General features: G+C 34.2%; 1 protein-coding gene across 2 annotated transcripts in view; it reads right to left on the bottom strand.

Annotated features, from left to right (window-relative positions):
* The window catches only part of USP47 (ubiquitin specific peptidase 47), a 106340-nt gene that overhangs the window by 28472 nt on the left and 62278 nt on the right, over positions 1–15590 (bottom strand). For both annotated transcript variants that reach the window (XM_042906974.1, XM_042906975.1), the window contains 6 exons: positions 6301–6396; positions 6073–6225; positions 3231–3398; positions 1313–1444; positions 560–636; positions 1–23 (listed from right to left, as the gene is read on the bottom strand). The exon at positions 1–23 is cut by the window's left edge and continues 33 nt beyond it. In XM_042906974.1, coding sequence (XP_042762908.1) covers positions 1–23; positions 560–636; positions 1313–1444; positions 3231–3398; positions 6073–6225; positions 6301–6396 — 649 coding nt within the window. The remainder of the gene's footprint in view (positions 24–559; positions 637–1312; positions 1445–3230; positions 3399–6072; positions 6226–6300; positions 6397–15590) is intronic.

Here is a 15590-nt window from a genome sequence, read left to right as displayed (position 1 = left end):
TCAGCATATAAGCATTTGTGGAGCTAGTAGAAATATAAAAAAGATTAATGTCAACAAAAAGTAGATTGTAAAGATTCCATTTCCCAGCTTAATAGTTTTTCTTTGTTTCAAACAATTAGAAAACCATGTTAAGTGTTCGATGATAGGTTCAAACTTAAAACATTCTAGGAAAAAAAAAAGGATAATCTACTTTGCTTTTCCTGACAGGTTTATGAGAAGATTCCACATCTCCTCTTGGTTACACAGTTAAATCTTCAAAAAACCTGTGCCCTAGAACCACTACTACAGTTAAGTCAGGAGTCAGCCAATTTTTTTCTTGGCCATATTGAAGTTATTTTAACTCTGTTGTTAAAGGGAAAAGATCAACACACAATACTTCAACAAAGGAGTATAGTGACATTCCAATAAAACTTTATTTCCAAAAACTAGAGGCAGGCAGGGTTTGGTCTGTGGGTTATAGTTTGCTGACCCCTGGGTTAAATTTTTTTAATGGCAAAAAATGCTGAAGAGCTATAATTAACTCTAATTTATAAACAGTACAAATTAGGAAGTTATTTACCTTGCAAAAGCACTTGAGTAATATCCTCGGCTTCCTGAAGATCCACCATGTGTTTTCTTAATGTCCTCTTGTGTTATCTAAAAAGTTGTTACACTGTTTACCTTCTTCTAAAATCTATAACATCATTACCTTTATGTCAACAAGTAAGCCAATTTTAATCTCAGAGTTAAAATGTACCATACAACTACCAATTCACAAAATTTCATCAGAATCACTGGCTGCTACCAGCCAATTAGTTCTAGTGCTCAACAGGTAGCCCACATGAAGGCTCAAGATTAAAAAAAAAAAAAAAAAAAAAAAGGGGAGTCGGCCTCTGGAAACACTTAGCAAGACCCAAACAAAACAAAACAGAACAGAACAAAATAAGTAACAATGATAAACTAGAAAATTTACTCAAAGCAAAAACAAAAGAATGACTTGGCATGTGTCTTAAAATGCTTCACTGGACAAACTAAGTCTCCCATTTTTAATAAATCCCTACTGTTGATTAGAAACAGCTCTACTCCTGTCTTTCAGAATAATCTTTAAAAACCCCTCCTTGGGGTGCCTGAGTGGCTCAGGAGGTGAAGCATCTGACTCTTGATTTCAGCTCAGGTCATGATATCACGGTTCGTGAGATCGAGCCCCGTGTTAGGCTCTGCACTGACAGTGCCTGGGATTCCCTCTCTGCCCCTCTGGCTAGCATGTGCACACATATGCTCTCTCTCTCTCTCTCTTAAAATAAATAAATTAAAAATAAAAAACCCTCCTTACCCTGCTGACATGTTGATCATTGAAGCTGTACCACTGTTCATCACTGAATGACTTTATACAAGCATAATAATGACCACCAGCAGCACTCCCTGAATGAACCATAACGGAGAAGAGCTCATAGATCAAGGAATTCTAAGAGGAAAAAACAAAAGTACCTCAGAGAAGAAAAAGAATTTCCCTTATTTGTGTATTTCCTATTCTCTATTAGTACAGAGTAAAATAATATGTTAGCTGTCCTAGATATTTATTGTAGGCACAACTCCCTCTAAGATAATTAAAATGGTAAAGTCATCACATAATTTTATACATCAGAGTTCCATTCAGTGCATTCCTTCACGTTTTAATTATGTTATAACCTCTGTAACTATGCATATCTGAAATATGTTCTTTTGTAAAAATAAAATAATAATCTGAAATTTTAGAAGCAGGTTCTAATTAGAAGACTATTCTGGTATGCACAGTCAAGATCAAGAAATCCCAAATAATGTTTTTATTCAAACAAGATTATTCCATTTCCTTTGCAAAAGAGCTGAGCAATAAAATGATTTGGAACATCTTCTAATGTATTTATGTAATATCTGTGATACAGTGATCTGCTGATTTGACATTTCTCAAGTATGCAAAGATGGTTCAATGCCAGAAGATCAATCTATTGTAATACAGGCTAAATTAGAAAAATCATGTGATCCTATATATCAACTAACTCAGAAAAAGCATTTCATGAAATCCAAAACTCATTCATGATAAAAATGCTTAAGAAACTAGGATGAGGGAAACCTCCTCAGCTTAATGAAGCACACCCACAAAAACCCTATAACCAACATCATACTTAAAACTGAACACTTTCCTCCTGAGTTGAGAATAAGGCAAGAATGCCCTATCTCACCACTCCTATTCAACACTGTAAGAAATCCTACTTACAGCAGTAAGACAAGGGGGGAAAAAAAGACAGATGTAACTGTTTATGTAGAAAAACAGGCAGAGAATTAGATTTAGACTTTGAGCCACAGTTTGCCAACCCTTGCTTGAATGCAGTGTTCTTTACACTAAGTTATAACATATCTGCTACATTATTCATTACATAGCAACTCATGATCATCTATCTGCCCTGAAATAGATAATTTTAAAAGGTAAATGATGATGGTGGTTGGAATAATGCAAGAGAAATTCTATTCTTAAATACTGCCTTAAAAACCCTGTATAAATGACTCTGCAAGACTTGAGCTACTGCAGTCTTTAGGTTATTGATTCATAATTTATACATGCTCAAGACATCTGACCTATAATTCTCCCCTCAATAAAGCAGATTATGTGAATATGAAAGAAATGGTTTGATAACATTTTAAAAATCACTGATACCATGACATAAAAGATTCTATAACAGAGATTATCAAATCTTGTAGTTGTCAAATTATAATCCATGGAACTGTATCTTTTTTTTAAGTGCCTTAAGGGCTGTGATAGGGAGGCAAGAGAGGCTGAAGCCTTTGGCTTTCTCCTACCTCAGAAAGATCAGTTCTATTATTAACTATTTCATAAGGAGTTCCAGAGCCAGAATCTTAAAATGAATGGATGTAGCCAAATAACTTTCATTTTGCTATATGAGAAAACTCTTATATAAAGATTTAGAGGCGTGGTGTAACTTTTAAGGCAGAAGTGATCTCCTTTTCCATATCACCCCCCAGCTACAGATCAGCCTCCAAAAATTCATGCTCTTGCCTGTAAGCAGTTTTTTCCTAAAGTTTAATTATGATCACATATGTACATTAAAAAAAAAACAAAACAGCTTTAAAAGTCTTACTTTTCAAAAATTACTTCTCCTAAGGAGAATTTATTGGTCACAACAGTTAGAGAATTATATAACAGCTCAGAGATTATTTTATTATCTCAACTAAAACCCACAAACTATAAAAGGTACCTTTTCAAGTCCAGGTTTTGAAATTTTTTCAGTTCCACTATTACTTTCAAGGCAGATCCCTTCATCAACACCATCATCATTCGAAAAATCATTGCTCATCTGATCGCTGTGACAACTGCCTTCATTTTCTGCCCCACTGTCAGTGCAACTTTCGGTCTGAGGGGATTTCTTAATAAAACATAATTATCTTACAATTACAAGTGAAATAAAAACATATACTCAGTAAAGCCTTTTCTCTACATGCTAACTTTTTCACATAACTTCAGATGTTACTAATAAAAATATCTATTTTAAGCAAATTTATCTTATCTTAGAGAGTGAGTCCTTAAATAAAATTAAACCAAAAAGTGTACTTTAGGGCCCAAATGTCCATCGACTGATTAATGGGTAAAGATGTGAGATATACACATATAAAAATGTGATACATATATATCATATGATGTATACATATATCATATGTATCATACATATATGTATATATCATATATGTGGTGATACACACACACACACACACACACACACACACACACACACACACACTGGAATATTACTCAGCCATCAAAAAGAATGAAATCTAGGGGTGCCTGGGTGGCTCTTAGTCGGTTAAGTGTCTGAGAGTTGATGTGAGGGAGGTGGTTGGGGGATGGGCTGAATGGGTGATGGGTATTAAGGAGAGCACTTGTTATGATGAGCATTGGGTGTTATATGTAAGTGATGAATCACTAAATTTTAAGAAAAGTGTATTTTAAAAACATTTCTATTAATGTCCTTAAAATTCAAATACAATGAATCAGTGATTCAGAATTCTAATTAAACCCCATTTATGTTTATAGTTGCAAAGTAATAACGTAAATTACCATTTCTTTCACCAAAATCTGTAAAAGCTGTGAACCTAAATGCCAAAATGAGCTTTTGTTCTCAAATCCCAAAAGAATATCATCTCTTTTCTTGAACAAAAGGTTCAATTTTATTTATCTTTGTGCTAGGCATTAGACACCATTAGAAAGAAAAACAACACTGAATCTATCCTCAAGAATCTTACATTCTAGCATATAGGAGGAGGGAGAAATGTAACAACAAAAATCACACTTTTTCATGCTTTTATGATTTTTAAATCCTTTTCATGCAAATTTAATTTGAAGGAATCTACTTCTTAGAAATCCCCAAACAACTCCTTGGCCCCTTTTCCTTAAATATTTTATATACATATCTAAAAATGTTTCTGTTTAAATAGTTTGAGAATTCTTCTATAAGATGTAGCCTCTTGATATGTTATACAGGAGTTCCTAAATTAACCAGGCAATACATAATAATAAGCACCAACTTTTTGTCAAGAACTTTGCTGTGGGAACTGCATCTAACATACAGTCTTCATCCCTCGAGAAAGTAAAGTTTAAGTGAAAACCAACTCTAGAACTCTGCACTGAGTCTGGAGATCATTCCTGACACTCCTTTAGGCCAGAACATCTCTTCTCCCAAGATATGGACCTGGAACTTCCTAAAAGTTCCTGTCAAACTAGATCTAGGTTTTCTTTATTTGTAAAAGATTTCCTTTTACAAGAATATATTAGGTATATACAGAAAACTGATCCAATACTAATCTCTGTGAAGACTCCTGTAAAGAGGTTGTTTACTTTGGTATACCTTGGAAAGATTTCCTAGCTTAAGCACAAGTGTTTGAAATACTATTTTGAATTAAACTTTTCAAAAGTACCTGGTCATAGGTACCATTCAATGAACATCTACTTTATCTAAAGCACTCTTTTCATGAAAGCTATAAAGAGTAAATACTGTCCTTACTTTGCAAAGTAAGGCTCAGAAAAGTTGTTCTTCTATACCACATCATCACAATACTTAAGAGCATTAACTAAAACTTCATGAATGTTTAAAATCACTTTTGAGCTCTTGGGAAATGGTATTTTTATAACTAGAGTGGTAAGTTCCAATCAGAAAAAAATGATTCATGGTAATTTTGAAAAAAATAAAGATTTATCACTTTCTAAGAACTCAAGTGATTGTAAATATTTCCCATAATGAAATCAGAAGTTTCCAAAGAATAAATTAGGATACTAAGAATCTTTTACTGAATAAGGTTAGGGGAATCAGAGATTTGCAGGGGTCAGTGAGTAGAAGAAACTGATAAGCATTACCTGTGCCCTTCCAAGTTACATTCTTCAAACTATTTAAATAAAGTTTTGACTACAAAAAAAAACTAATTAAAAAAGGAAAACAGACAAAATACCTTTATTTTCTAGCTTTCTAACCTAGCCTATTTAAGAGGTGGCAAACTTTAGCTGAGAATAACCCAGAAACCTTAATCCTTGAAAATGACACTAAGACAAATATAAGATATTAAGGCCATACTACCCAATTTGCTCATTTTACTTACATATTTGTTGTGTTTATTATGTGCCAGAAACACAGTGCAGCCCACCTCTAGATTGGTTTCTTTCGCTAAGAAAGTTATGAAACATAAGATTATCGCTCAAATTAAAGAAGTAATTCCAGAGTTTGGGATCCTTTTTGTCTTTTCAAAGAATATTATGAGTTATTCTGATCAAACAAGATTATGTGAAATATAATTTATGGTGAGAAAAAAAAGCTTATACAAATTTATATCTTTTTATATAACTTGCCATTACAAAATATGGAGAGAAAGGAAAACCTTCTATCAAGAAGAGTTTAAACAACACCAGTGTTGTTACCCCAAATAGCTCTTTTTTTTTTCAATATATGAAGTTTATTGTCAAATTGGTTTCCTCAAATAGCTCTTTTAATTAAACACATGACCAACCAAAATGGATTACTATCTTTTAACAAATAAGTATAATAAATATTTTACCTCATCTTCAACATCAATAAATGTACTCATATCTAGCTCCTCAGGAAATGTCATCCGATCATTCAACTTAATCCTGTGCATGGTTGTATAATCAAAATCAAACCTTTTCAACTGTAAGGTCAGCAGGTAAGGGAAATGCAAAAACCGAAGACCCTAAAAGAAAAGGGACCTATTGAATATTGAATATAAACTCAGGTAATCTGGTATTAATTTCTACATGGCATCTACCTTTCGTGCATCACACTTCTTCTTACAACGTTCACAAAAATATTGATTTGGGCCATCCAGGATCTCTGGCTGAATAAATGCATGCAATGCTTCTTCCTAGTAAGAAGAAAAAAAATGACTGTTTTATAATTACTTACAAACTTTATAATGTTAAAGCCCTGAATATAAAAACTTTGCAATTACCAAAATTCTTAGAAGATGGCTAGAAAATTAGGAACTCAAAATGCAAAAAGGAAAAAAACGATCAACAGCAACATCATTATAAAAACTGAGTGACAAAATAATTGCTTTAATTCTGCATGAAATCTGTTTCCTAGTACTGTACATCACAGTCATTTCCACCTAATTTTTGCTGACTTTATTGTGGAATTTGGCTAAATAACCTAATAAAAATCCTATCTTTAGATTAAAAGTTCCAGAAGAAAAGCAGTTACATACATCACTGCAATCTTCTTGTAAAAGGAAACATTCAAAACTGTACAGTAAATAAGAGAGAACTCTGAAGAATTCACACTATCCCTACATTAAAAAAACCTAATAACCATCATTTATCACTACAGTTAGCATCATTCAGTAATTCACCACTGCACTAAAGACTGAAAAACACCGGACAACTTTCTCCCTGCATGTCAGATACTGCTCCACTTGAAAATGTAGGAGAGCTCCTGGACTGTTCACCTAGAAGAACCACGTGATTCTCTTCTCTCCATACAGCCTTAAGACAGAAGCAAGAAACTTAGTATAAACATTGGTGAAGAATCAGTGGGCATAAAATTTTTAATTTTTAATCACCGATTTTTCACAAAAAATAAATTTTAGTTAATACAACATGTAACATTGGACTGCATCATCTCAAATTTCATTTGTTGTGATCTCTTCACACATGGTCTGATCAGAACTACTGACTATATTTACCTATATAAAGAAATTCTTTACTATATAAAGAAACTATCATTAGGACAAAATATCTTCAAACATTTTTCTTTTGATTCAGAACATGTTGTTCCTCAAAAGATAAATAAAGAAGCTTGATCTGGCAAAATGTGAAAGAGCTGGCAACACTTACAAAACTACTATCCACATATTGTTTGGTACAACTCATTTTGGAATTAGATCAAAAATATGAAAAGATACTCTAAATGCCTTTAACCCCATCCATCTTATATTTTGTTCTCAGAACACAAGGAAGTGACAGGGTGGGGGAAGGGGGGAGGAGAACCAAATAGTGCGTGTTTTTCCACATGACCAAGCATTTTACTGGAGGTCAAAGAAAAGGACACATTCAGAATGATTTTTTTTTCTTTCAAACACATTTTAAGCATGAAAAAGGCAAATCCTGTAAAAATGTAACACAGAAAAAGCTCTAAGAAAAATCATATATATAGCTTAGCATGGACTGATATCAAATGAGTCAAGCATTCCAAATTGAAAGTGAAATGTAGAACACTCAATATCTTAACCAAAAAGGTAGGGGGAGAAAATTATGGAACTCAGATTCTTCTTCACTGAACTGTGTGGACTGGTCTCTGGTTATAGTTCATAGCTAGAGCTATCTTCTTCTGATTTTTGCTTGTTTGTTTATTATTTGTTTTTTGAAGTTAAAACTCAGAGAAAAGTTTAAAGAACAGAAAATGTAATTTACTCAGTTCACCAACTTTTAATATTTTGCTACCCTTGCTTTATCATTCTCCCATTCCTACACACATTGTGTATTTTTCTGAAGAATTTGAGAGTTTTACATGTCATGCTTTTCCTCTTAATAATTCTATATGACTTTTTAAGAGCAAGGATATTCTTATAATAGAGTTAGCAAACTCAGGAAAATTTAACATTGATAAAGTACTTTTGCCATATTCCCATTCTGTCAATTGTCCTCCTAATCCTAATAATGTGTTTCTCCCCATCTAGTACAGAATTGAACCCAGGATCACAGATTACATTTAGCTGTCTCTTCAGATTCATTTTGTCTGGAACAGTTCCAAAGCCTTTCTTTCATGACATAAATGGGGTTTTTTTAAGAGGTGGCTGGCTATTTTATAAAATGTCTGCAATTTGGGTTTGCCTGATGCTCCTTATAATTAGATTCAGGTTCTGTATTCCTTACTAGACTACCACCTAAATTATGATGTGTCCTTCTAAGGGTATCACAGTCACAGACCATGATGTCCCCAACCTCCCTATTGGTGATAGGAACTTGAATCAACTGGACAAAGTGTTACCCAGCTTTTCCACTACATAGTTATTGTTTTATCCCCTCGCAGCAATTATGTAATATGTAAGGAGATACTTGGAGACCATGCAAATATCCTGAGTCTTAAACTTTCCTAGATTTAGCGTCCACTAATGGATTCTTGCTTAAACCAAATTTTCATATGTTTTATGAGCCAACTTAAAAATCTTTTTAATAGGCAACTTAAGACCATTCATATTGGATATGATGTTTTGTCTCATCTAGTTTATAATTACTGTATTAAGTAATATTTACTGTGTTCTTTTCTCCATGTGCTGTGTTCTGCTACTTCTTACATTTTCTTTTGGTATTTAGGAAGGTAATTTTTTTGTAGTGCATTTATTATACTTGTATTTGCACCCTTAATCCCCATTTTTCCCCTTTTCCTTATTTAAGCTTTTAGGGTCCGGTTTGCCAGTTTTAAGTGTTATCCTTTGTCTGTTACCCATTCAACAGTCTATGATCTCATTCTACTTTCTCTCATTTTCTCCCTTCCCTTTTTGAGTGGTATTCTTTTTATTTCATCTTACATATAATATGTTATACTTCTACTTATGTCCCCACCCTTGTTCCATTTAGTCCTTACTTCTATAAATACATTAAATGCTCATAGTCCTTTTGCTGAAGCTTCCCTGGGGATCTCTTCACTGGATGGAGTTTATCCCCTAATAAACTCAAGAAGAACTCATGGATATAGTATCATTTCAATAAGTTCTTCAATGTTCAAGAATGGAATTTCTAACTGCCATCAAAATTGAAGAAAACCTTGGCTAGATGTCAAATCCTTGGTCTGTACTTTGTTTCAGTGAATTTCTTCAAATTGCTATTCTGTTGCCATGATTTGTGTGCTGCTCTTCCAGTGTATGATGCCAACTCAATTTATCCTTAAAGTTTAACAGCTTACTAAAATATGGTCTGAGCTGATCATTCCAGGTCAATTTTCCCAAGTACACGGAAGGTCCTTCAAAAGGTAGACTTAAATTTCCCTTATTTCCACAAAGTTTTCTTGGCTAATAGTTCCTAAGGTTTGTTCTCCTGTGGCGTTTTTATTCTTCACAAACTCAGTTACGTTGGACACCCTCTGCCAGGCTTTCATTTCTCTGAGATCCTTTTTTCTTTCTCTCATTTTCATTCTACGTCCCTCTTTAGATTTTCATTCCATTCTATTCTCTTGAGCATTTTATAATTTATTCACTTCTAATAACAATTTTGTCTTTTTATTTTCTTTCCTGAGTTTGATCAATTCATATTGCATTTCCTATTGTTTCTTCATTTTTCTCCTTAAATTTTTGGATACCAGGTTTTGTTTTGCTTGAGAATATTTAATTTAGTCTGGAGTACTGTGTTACAGTACTCTGTGGTTATTTTCCTCAGGGCTTTTTTTTGGCAGAGTGGATTTTTATCAGCTAAAATGCTTTTATACCTATTTTCTGTTCTCTTCTAACAGTGGTGCTGTGTAAATTTGATTCCCAGCCTCCCCCAACCAGTCATTTTGTGGGCAGCGTTCTTTAGTTTGAAAGTACCTCAAACTTTTGTCAACTTAGTGTAGTTTCATGCATGGGTAACAGGAGTGGAGAGCTTGAGGTCTTTCATTCTACAGGACACACTTTTTCTCTTTCTTCTGGTTTTCTCTTCACCACTGACTCAGAGGCATCATACTTCTCTACCTTCTGTCCCAGAGACAAAATTCCTCCAAGGATGCCACGTCTCCCTCGAGATCTCCTTCCCTGTGGCCGGTGCTATAAACTCTTTTGGCATGTCCTGTTGTACTTTTTCCTTGTGAGGGTGATTTGTGTATTTATTTTAAGTCCTTCAAGGCCTTCTCTGTTTCACAGTCTCAAGGGCTTTCCACTCCATCCTCTCTCTCCACATATATAGACCTATAGCAGCAATAGAAGCTCTGTTGGAACTTGATTATTTTGCTACTTACAGGTAATTGGAAGTTTATGGCATTCTGTCCCCGTAATGCAGAAGTTATAGGTTATCCGCATTTCATTTGTGTTCCTTTTTGTCTAGGTTTTCTGGGAAAATGTACAGATATATACAGATTCACATGGCCATCATTATCTTCCAGACTCGGAAACCAGTTCAAGCTATATTATAATAATTTTCTATAGCTTCCTAGTTCACTATTTAACAAGTTGGCTCCAGGATAATTATAAACAAGATTAGTCAGTCATAAAAATTAGTTTCAATTCATCTATGCCTTCAACAAATAAATTATGTAAATGTGGTCATATACATTTATTTTCATTTAATGTGATGCATAACTAAAAATCATACTAAACTATATGTTACATATTAAAAGATAAACTATAGATTACAAAAATGGAATAAAATACTATACTGCACCATTATTAATACACACAAAAATTTTTGCTCTGCTTATCATCAGCTGTCCTCTTGAGTATGTTAAATTACTCACATATCATGTGAGCTTTGGGTTGACCATGATTGTTTATCATCATTCCAGAGTGAAGATAATAGTTTTTTTCTAGTTTACTCCTATTATACAAAATGTAATTTATACATTTTATAGACTGTAATTTTTAGAGTTCAGAATAGAACATAGAGAATTCTTACATCATTCATTAGTTCTTCATATAAAAAAATACTGGTTACTACAATTTTATAGTTAAAGCAGAAAATCTAGGCACAATGCAATTATAATATATACCCAAGAAATGGCATTGCCTATGAATTCTTTTTTTTTCTTTTTACAATTTTTTTTATCATGAAATGTCTATTTTATTTTGAATACAGAAATGGGTACTAAAATAAGATACTTTATTTTTCAGATCAAACATAAATCAGAACTACCACTGGTAACTTCCTAACCAATTTTAATGTACTAATTCTGTGCTACTGATATACAGTAATATGTCTTCCTTACAAATATATCCAACTATCTATCTTTCCAGAACATATACTTTGGTTTTTTGTGTTGTTTTGTTTTAATTAGGAAAAGAACTTTATCCTAAGCCATCTACTTTTTCTAACTGCAATTTTTGAGATAATTGTAGTCGACAATTATAAGAAATAATACAGAGGCACCTGGCTGGCTCAGTCAGTTAAGCGTCCAATGTCAGCTCAGGTCATGATCTCATGGTTATTGAGTTCGAGCCCCTCTAAGCTGTCAGCACAGAGCCTGGAGCCTGCTTCGAATTCTGTGTCTCCCTCGCTCTGTGCCCCTCCCCTGCTCACACGCTGTTTCTCTCTCCCAAAAATAAATAAACGTTTAAACAAAACAAAACAAATAATACAGAATCCTTTGTACTCCAGTTCCGTCCAGTGGTAACTTTTTTTTTTTTTTTTTTTTTTTGCAAAACTATAGTATAATACACAATCAGGATATTGACATTGATCAATCTACATTATTCAGGTTTTCCCAGTTTTAGTATACTCATTTGTCTGTGTACGTGTGTGTATTAAGTTCTATACAATCTGATCGCCTGTGAAGGTTCACATATCCACCACCACAGTCAAGAGATTGAACACAGTTTCTAAACCACAAGGATCCCTCATGTTGCCCTTTTAAGTAACCACCTTCCTGTCCTTCCCCTGGCCCTACCACATCTCTAAGCTTTGGCAATGATTAATCTGCCCCAAACCCTAAAATTCTACCAAAAATGTATACAAATGGAATCATATCACATGTAACCTTTTGGGACTAGTTTTCACGCAGCATAAAAACTCCCTAGAGATTCATTCCAATTTTAGTATGTATCAATAGTTTGTTCCTTTTTGTTGCTGAGTAGTATTCTATGGTTTGTATGTACCAGTTTGTTAAACCATTCACTAGATGAAGGACTTCTGGGCGAATTCCATTTTGTGGATATTAAAATAAAGATGCTATGGGCATTTGTACACAGGTTTTTATGTGAACATAAACTTACACAAATTTTCATTCTATAAGTTACCAAGAGTATAATTGCTGGGGTTTATGGTAATTGTATGTTTAGTTTTATAAAAAAACTCCCTTTAACATTTCATATTTCCATCAAGAATGTATGAGTGATCCATTTTCATCACATTATGACCAGCTTTCTGTGCTGTCATTATTTTTTATTTTAGCCATTCTGCAGGTAAAGGATTATCGTCACTGTGGCTTGAATTTGCGGTTCCCTTAGTGACAGTGGACTTTTCCTGTATTTGACATCTGTATATCCTGTTTGATGAAATGTTGTTTATGTCTTTTTTTTTTTTTAATTTTTTTTTCAACGTTTTTTATTTATTTTTGGGACAGAGAGAGACAGAGCATGAACGGGGGAGGGGCAGAGAGAGAGGGAGACACAGAATCGGAAACAGGCTCCAGGCTCCGAGCCATCAGCCCAGAGCCTGACGCGGGGCTCGAACTCATGGACCGCGAGATCGTGACCTGGCTGAAGTCGGACGCTTAACCGACTGCGCCACCCAGGCGCCCCTGTTTATGTCTTTTGCCAACTGTCTAAATGGATTTTTTTTTTTTTACTATTGAGGTTACTACTTTTACTATTTTGAGGTTTCTTTACATATTCTAGATATTAGTCCCTTGTCAGATACGTGGTTTGCAGAGAAGTTCTCCCAGTCTGTAGCTCTTCCTTTTATCCTCTTCATTCACATGGGCTTTCAAAGAGTAAATGTTTAATTTTGATGAGATCCAACTTTTCAATTTCTCCCTTTGTGGACCGTACTTTTGGTATCAAATCGAAGAACTCGTTGTTTAACTCTAGAACTGGAAGATATTTTTCCTATATTTTTTAAATAAAATTCATACTTTATATTTTAAATTTAAATCTATGATCCATTTTGAGCAAATTTTGTACAAGGTATAAAGTTTAAGTAGAGGTCCATTTTTGTGCATAGGAATATGCAATTGTTTCATCATCATTTGTTGAAAGACCATCCTTCCTCCACTGAATCACTTTTGTGTCTTTCTTAAAAATCAGTTTGGACATATTTGTGCAAATATACATCTGGGTTTTCTATCTTGTTCCACTGATCTATTTGTCTATCCTTCCGCCAATACCAGTCTTGATTACTGCAGCTCTATAATAAGTTTTATCAGGTAGAATGATTTCTCCCCTCTATTCTTCTTTTCCCCAAATTCTCTTACCACGTGTAGCTTATTTCTTTGCCTTCTACATAAATTTTAGAATAAGCTTGTCTAGATCAAAAAAATCTTGCCAGATTTTGAGAAGATAGGCTAATTAAACTATAATCTTGGGGAAAACTGACATTTTTACTATGCTGAATCTTCTAATTGGTGAGAACAGTATGTCTTTCCATTTATTTAAATATTCTTTTCAGAGTTAATACTTTCTTATACATAGGTCCTGTACATATTTTGTTGGATTTACATGTAAGGTATTCTTTTTCCACATTTGTAAATGGTATTGTACTTTAAATTTCACTTTGCACATGTTACTTGCTACTTATATTGAAATACAACTGATTTTTGTATGTTTATCTCATACCCTGCTATCTCGCTAAGCTCACTTACTAGTTCTACAGGGTTTTTGGGGGGGGGGGGGGTTTGTTTGTTTGTTTTTTCTTTTTTTAGATGCCTGAGGACTGTTCTACATTAAAAAAAAATTATGTTACCTAAATGGGGAAGGGGTAATTTTATTTCTTCCTTTAATTGGAATGCATTTTATTTCCTCTTCTTGCCTTATTGTGCTGGCTAGGACTCCCAGGACTATAATGAGTAGGAGTGGTGAGAGCAGACAGACATCTTTGCTTAGAAACAACCTTCACATTCTAGGGGCACCTGGGTGGTTCAGTTGGTTAAGCATCCGACTCTTGGTTTTGGCTCAGATCATGATCTCAAAGTTTCATGAGTTTGAGCCCCGCATCGCGCTCTGCCCTGGCAGCATGGAGACTGCTTGGGGTTCTATCTCCCTTTCTCTATTCCTCCCTCACTTGCACTGTCTCTTTCTCTTTAAATAAATAAATGAACTTTAAAAAAAAATGGTGGGGCACCTGGATGGCTCACTCAGTTAAGCATCCAACTCGGTTTCAGCTCAGATTATGATCTCACGGTTCAAGACTTCGAGCCCTGCATTGGGCTCTGTGCTAACAGTGCCTGGAGCCTGCTTAGGATTCTCTGTCTCCCTCTTTCTCTGCCTCTCCCCCACTCGCCCTCTCTCTCAAAAATATTATTATATTATAAAGTACTATGTTAGCTGTAGGTTTTTTAAATATGTTTTTTACTAATTTGAGAAAATTACCCCATTCCCAGTTTTCTGAGTTGTTTTTTTTTTTTTTAATCATGAGTAAATACTGAATTTTGTCAATGCTTTTTCTGAGTCAATTGATGCGATGGTGTGAATTTTCTTCTTTTGACTATCAATATGGTAGATAACTCTGATTTTTAAATACTGACCAGTTCTGAATCCCTGAAATGAACTCGACTTGGTCATGGCATATAATCCTTTACATATTGCTTAATTCTATCTGCTAATATTTTGGTAAGGATTTTCTTATCTTTAGGAATTAAGGGTACTGGCTTGGTCAGTTTTAACTGTCTTTGGTTTAGTATCAAGATAAAAGTAACTTCACAAAACAAATTGGGAAGGGTCCCCTTCGTTTCTAGTTTTTAGAAGAAGACTGTGTACTTGGTGCTCACTGTTCTAAAATGTTTGACACAAGGCTCCAGTGAAACCATCCCAACTTGGGAGACTCAATTTTTGAGAAATTTTTAATTATGAATTTAATACCTTAACAGTTATGGGGCTATTCACATTATCTAATTCATACTGGAAGAATTATTGTGCTTTTGAAGAATTGATTCATATAAATTATCCAATTTATGTGTACAGAGTTATTTGTTGTACTCCCTTATTATCCTCTTGATATCTGCATGATCGGTAGTGATATTCATTCCATTCCTAATACTGTAAATTTTTGCCTCCCCCCCTTACTACAGGTGTGTCAACTGTATTGATCTTTCCAAAGAACTAGCTCTGCGTTTCACTAATTTGTTTTTGTTTTCAATGTCACTGATTCTGCTCTTTTCTTTATTATGCCCTTCCTTCTGCTCACTTTGGGTTCCTTTTGCTCTTCTTTTTTCAGGTTAGCT

The sequence above is a fragment of the Panthera leo genome, chromosome D1 (genome assembly GCF_018350215.1).
Source record: "Panthera leo isolate Ple1 chromosome D1, P.leo_Ple1_pat1.1, whole genome shotgun sequence".
Lineage (NCBI taxonomy): Eukaryota > Metazoa > Chordata > Mammalia > Carnivora > Felidae > Panthera > Panthera leo.
The sequence above is the reverse complement of the archived record's forward strand: the minus strand, read 5'-3'. Positions and strand labels throughout refer to the sequence as shown.